The sequence below is a fragment of the Vicia villosa genome, unplaced genomic scaffold (genome assembly GCF_029867415.1).
Source record: "Vicia villosa cultivar HV-30 ecotype Madison, WI unplaced genomic scaffold, Vvil1.0 ctg.002240F_1_1, whole genome shotgun sequence".
Taxonomy (NCBI): Eukaryota; Viridiplantae; Streptophyta; class Magnoliopsida; order Fabales; family Fabaceae; genus Vicia; species Vicia villosa.
In genome coordinates this window covers 341,491-347,919 of record NW_026705874.1, presented here as the reverse complement: position 1 = coordinate 347,919, position 6,429 = coordinate 341,491, and the positions used below count along the sequence as shown (strand labels likewise).

Here is a 6,429-nt window from a genome sequence, read left to right as displayed (position 1 = left end):
TTTGGATATTGAAAGATGAGCATTTATCAATTCCCGAAGCACCTTTTATCTCAGTGCACACAGTTGATTTTTCAGCATATTCTGATGTTAAGACATCTGTTTTGACATTTTCACATTTCACTGAGATAGTAGTCTCACCTTCTTCCACAGCATCACACTTCATTGTTGTGTTCTTGCTTATAGCAGGAATGGACTCTTCTTTCCTGGGACCTTCATCTTGTTTAGGTTTCTTTCTTCTAGAGCTTCCTATTTTCATTATAGCCTCCTTCTCATTTATGCCACAACTTGAGTGTTTACTGTCAACACATACCTTATGCTGAGGTGGATTTATTTTGGCCAGATTTTTCTGTTGAGGGATCTTTCTTCCGGTAGGTTCATGAGTTTCAGGACATGTGAACCTAAAGTGACCTATCTTGCCACATTGATAGCATCTCTTGACTGAGATAGGTGTGTCATTTTCTTGATGTTTTTCCGGATGTTGAAGCTTTTGATTGGACATCTTTTTCTTCATCTTGTTAGGAATGGTTCTTACCTCTGACTTGCTGATGTTTATGCCTTGATTACTTCCCATTGTTGTCTTATTGTTTGATCTTGTGTTTCACAGCTTCCTCTCTAGGTCAACAATGTTTGTCATGAGACTTACTCTTTCTTCTTGTAATAGTGCATAAGCATTTTTATACACTGCCAATCTTTTACACAGTCCTTCATTTATTAGACACGTCTCAGAATATCCAGCAGCAAGTTCACTAATGGTGAGTTCTTCAACATAAGACTCATCATCAGACTCATCCATTCTTTCAACAGGATTCTTTGTTCTGGGAACAGGAACCTCTAGTTTGATAATTCTTTCTTGATGATTACCCTCTATTTTTTCTGTGGCCATGGAGCAAGTAGAAGGAACCTTTAAGGTTTTAGGCTCCCATAAGTAACAATTATTATTAGACCTTACTCCCTTAATGACTTCTTTATTTTCTCCATTTGTGACAATACATTCTTCTTTAGTGAATCTGACTTTGAACCCTTCATCACACAGTTGGCTGATACTTATAAGATTTGCAGCTAGTCCTTGTACCAACAAGACATTATTTAGATTAGGAACACCAGGACATCCTGACTTGCCAACACCTTTGACTTTTCTTATTTCTCCATCACCAAGAGTCGCATAATTGGTTCCATCAAGTTTGATGTCTACTAATAAGTTCTTTCTTCCAGTCATATGATTTGAGCAACCACTGTCAAGGTACCAGTCTTCCTTGGCATGCATTCTTAGAGAAGTGTGTGCTACTAGAGCAACATTCTTATCCACCCACTGTTGCTTCCTGTCAAGAGTATCATGTTTAGGTTTGGCTTGATGTGTTTGGTTGGGATATCCAACTAGTCTGAAAACAGAATGGCTTTATGTGACCAAATCTTCCACAGTGGTGACACCTCCATCTTTGGAATTTCTTCTTTGTTTGCCTCTTTCTTCTGTTTCCTTGATGTTGTGACATTGGTGTTGACATCTATTTTGTCAAGCAGGCTTCAGGTTTTGATCTCCTGACCCCAGAAGTGAATTCCGCTTTAGCCACAAATCCTACCCCAGACATATCTCCTGCTCCCTGTCCAAACTGCAGAATTTCTTCCAGAATGTCAGTTCCATTATTCAGCATCCTGAAAGATTTAGTCATTTGATCAAGTTTGGAGTTCAACATTCCCGTTTCACTACTGAGAGAGTCTATGGTTGCAAGATGTTCATTCTTCTCAGTTTCCAGCTCCTTTATGATTATCTTTTGCTTCTCCACTTGTTTGCAGACTTCAGCATTCTTGATACACAACTTCCTGTATGAGGCAGCAAGCTCATCAAAGGTTAGATAATCATCACTGGAATCATCATCAGATGCATAGACACTTGTTAGAACTATGACATGTTTTGCAGTTTCCTCTTCAGGCTCATTGTCAGAATCTTCATCAGACCAAGTGACAGACAACCCTTTCTTTTGCTCCTTGAGATAGGTAGGACATTCAGCTATAATGTGTCCATATTCTTCATATCCATGATACTGAACCCCTTTGCCTTGATTGTGCTTCTCTTCAGCTTTGAATCTTCTGCTAGGATCATAGGTCTTGCTGATGTCATTTGAAGTGTTCTTGACATTGGGTCTAGACTTCTGATCAACCCTTTTAATGAACCTGTTGAATTATTTTCCAAGCATGGCTATGGCTTCTGATAGATTTTCATCACTTCCACCATTGCTTTCTCTTGAATTATCTTCAGTTTTGGAAGCAAAAGCTATGCTCTTGTTCTTCTTTTCAACATAGTCACAAATACTCATCTCAAAGGTTTATAGAGAACCAATGAGTTCATCCAGCTTCATGTTGTTGATGTCTTGAGATTCTTCTATAGCAGTCACCTTCATAGCAAATCTATTAGGCAGTGATCTGAGGATCTTTCTTACTAGCTTTTCTTCAGACATTTTTTCTCCTAAGGCTCCTGAGGTATTTGCAATCTCAAGGATATTCATGTAAAACTCATGAATGGTCTCATCCTCTTTCATCTTGGAATTCTCAAACTTGGTGGTAAGCATTTGAAGTTTAGACATATTCACCTTGGATGTGCCTTCATGAGTTATTTTGAGAATACCCCAAACTTCTTTAGCCAGATCACAGTGTTGCACAAGTATGAATATATTCTTGTCAATTCCATTGAACAAGGCATTTAGTGCCTTGGAATTTCCCAAAGCCAGCTCTTCCTCAGTTTTGCTTCATTGTTCTTCAGGAATTAGAACAGTGGCTCCATCTTCCATTACCTTCTAAGGATGTTTCCATCCGTTCTCCACAACTCTTCAGGCCTTGCTGTCCACAGACTTTATAACTGCCACCATACGAGGTTTCCAATAGTCATAGTTAGAGCCATCCAGAATGGGTGGTCTATTCCCAAACACTAACAAATCCTTCTCCATAGTAGCAGAATTTTGTTGTTCCTTGATCTCACCCAGATGTAAACAGGCAGGGTGCCTGCTCTGATGCCAATTGAAAATTCTATTAACTCCCACCCGATGTCGTACTGGATGTTATGACATCCACAATAACACAAAATAATACTTTAAAACATAAAAGCATAAAACAGTAAAGAACATAACAAATTGTTCACCCAGTTCGGTCTAACTACCTACTCTGGAGGCTACCAACCCAGGGAGGGAATCCAATATAAGCAGTACTAATTCAGAGCTAAACTCCCCCGTTTACAACTCCTCACTTAAGACCTACCCAATGCAATTCCAATCTAATCCTAGACTTGAGTATCTCCACTCACTCCCCCTCAATCACATTAGTGATTACAAACAGACATAAATCAAATGAGAGAGAAGACACACTTCAAAAACACACATTGATCTACTTAAAAGCTTTAAAAAGAGACACACACTCGTGCTTAAAAGCTTAGAGTGACAAAGTACAAAAACAACCTATTCCAATACAATCATCAAAAGAGAATTGCTTGGAGTACAAGAGACTAAACACACAGACACAGAACTATGGTTCTTCACAATTAACAAATCTCTCTGCGTTCCAAATTAGGATTGTAGTCTTCTAATATGCAGCTCTTGGGCCTCGGGCTTTTTAAGAAATAAATTAGGGTTAACCAAGTTAACTTAATTCACACGTCATCAGGTTGTTACAGAATGTGTTGTTAACGAAATCTTCTAGGAGAAATATTCAGCTCACAATAAATTGTTTCCTAAATTGTAGATTGAGAGAAATCAGGAAACATAATAGTAAAACATAACAGCTCCTGCTGTCAAACATGGATGTCATGAAAATCGGTCATGACATTCACTAACAAAACTTGTATTAGCTTAAACATATGCAACCTTCATAACACCATACAAATCATGTCATGACATTGGTCAAGACATTAAACACCCAGGTGTGTTTTACCACAAATGCAGCCAGCATGAAAACACCTACAAAAGAATTAGTCTCAATGGTTCCCGAAAACTCTCAATTCACCAAAAGGCTTAGTTATCTTCTCAGTTTGGTTACCTCAGGTTTTGAAGAAGACATGATGAGAGTCCTGTTCCAGTTCTTTGATCCCAGGCACCACTATTTCACCTTCCCAGATTACCAGTTGGTACCTACAATTGAAGAGTTATCTAAGCCACTTCGTATACCCATTCTTGATTAGGTACCCTTCACAGGTTTAGAGAATGTTCCAAAACCTGAAGTTATTGCAGCAGCCTTACATATGAAGAAGTCGGACATTATGTCTAATAGGGAAACAAGGAGTGGAGTCATATGTTTTCTTTCTAAGCTCCTGATTGAGAAAGCTCGATTGTTCCTAAGTGCTATGAGTTATCATGCTTTTGAGGATGTATTGGCTCTATTGATATATGGTTTGGTGTTGTTCCCTAATCCAGATCAGCTCATAGATGTGCATGCTATCAAAATATTTTTGACTCACAACCCGGTACCTACTTTGCTTGGAGATATTCTGCACTCGCTTAACACTCGTACCATTAAGGAGCGAGGGACTCTCATGTGTTGCATACCTCGACTATCAGGGTGGCTTATTTCGCACCTTCCCCAATCAATGCTGAAGAATGAACAAAGGATGCAGTGGTCTCGAAGGATAACGTTATTCTCTCATTCAGATATCCATTGGTGTGCCCGATCTTATGAGGACATCACTATTATTTATCATTATGGGGAATTCCCTAATGTGCCACTCCTTGGCATTAGGGGAGGTATCACTTATAATCCTTCATTAGCTCTGCACCAGTTTGGTTGCGCTCGAGGAGATAGTCCTCATGAAATGAGTATTCAGGGTATTGTGTTCTATTACGAAGATGATCCTCAAGGTTATTGTCAAAGGTTTATACGATCGTGGAATAAGGTTTATAAGGTTGATAGCAAGATATTGGGACGAAAGAACTCCATTCCTTTAGGGCCATACCTCATATGGGTGCGCGCTCGTGCTTGAGATCTTATTATGCCATATCCCGCTTGTAATACGGTGAACTGACTTTTTAAAGAAATGTTGCGGATAGCAAGAGTCGCCACCGACTTTTATTTTATCCAATTTAAAGAAAGGCTAAAAGAACATGAAAAGACCTTTTGAAAGATTTTGAGTTCGGGGGGGTAAGTTATGCAAAGGGAAGGTGTAAGGCACCCTTTGCATCCATGATTTTCCATGGGCTCTTAATTGCTTAGCTTACTTTTGAATTGTTTGAAATGTTTGAAGTGTGAATAAGAAAAGATTTTGAAGAAGAACTTTAGCTTGTAAATAAGCGTAGTCTTTTTGAATTTGATTTTTGAAAAGAGTGGGAAAAAGGATTTTGAATTTAGAGCAAGCAATTAGTAGCAACTACCCTAAGTTTGAGAGATCGTTCTTTTAGCTTTTCGGGCGAAAGGGTCTATCCTTACCATGAAAGGGCAGGAAGTCTTTCAATTGGATGTTTAAGGGTCATCGAGAATAATCGTTCGGCATAAGACTGTCCCTACCATAAAGAGAGTAGGTAGTCTAAGGGAAGGATATAATAGTCATTTAGGCAACAGTTAGGACACCTTAGCAATCGAAGGGACTATCACCATTTAATCGAGGGACGAGATCATATTTATCGTAGGCAACTCGAAAGGGACTATGATCTTTTATCGGAGGGACATGGTGATTTTGAATCGAAGGCAGCAAGCTAAGGTATCCCTACACTCGAAGGGACTTGACTATTTGATCGAGAAGGCAGCATAAGAGGAGTTGCCCTAAAGGTGAGTGTGTGTCACAATCAAGTGATTCAATTCGATTATATTTATCTTGTATTGTTAGTGATCTATCGTTTGATTGATGATCTTGCACTCCTTAATTTACTAACCATAGCAGTTAACGTCATGCAGAAAAATAAAGTGCGGAAACGTAAATGTCCTACGCTATTACAAGTTTAGGGATGGGGGATTTACAATAAACACCTGTAGGGGGTATGCGGAAAGTAAAGTGCGAAAATTAAAAGGCCCTGATTAATATTACATCAAAAACCTTGCAACTTATACATAGTTTCTAGAAATTAAATAAACAGATAAATGAGTAATTTAAATAAAAGACAGAATTTAAACAATCATGCGACATTCAAGAGTTTTGAGACGAGAAGAGAATCGCAAATTGAAATTAGAGTTTAGTGAAAAAGTTTGACTTAAAGAAATTAAGTGAAATCCTAAATCAATATAATCATAGAACTAATCCTAATTTAATTAAAAAATTTGTTTAAGATTTAACTAAATAAAAATCTAGAACTAATTTTTTTTTTTTACTAAATGATTAAAAATAGTTAACTAGTGAATACCTAAAAATATTTATTCTAAAATTAAAATATTTTTTGTGATTTTTTAATTGGTTGATTTTAATAAAAACAATAACTTAAATAAATTAACAAAAATATAAAACTAAAAGAGAATGTAAAATAA

The 6,429-nt window shown here is 37.6% G+C and overlaps 1 protein-coding gene across 1 annotated transcript; it reads left to right on the top strand.

Moving 5' to 3' along the window:
* Positions 1 to 4,240: 4,240 nt before the first annotated feature.
* LOC131638279 (uncharacterized) lies at positions 4,241 to 4,957 on the top strand. Its single transcript, XM_058908832.1, has one exon. The coding sequence runs from the start codon at positions 4,241 to 4,243 to the stop codon at positions 4,955 to 4,957; it is 717 nt and encodes a 238-aa protein (XP_058764815.1).
* The last annotated feature ends 1,472 nt before the right edge of the window (positions 4,958 to 6,429 follow it).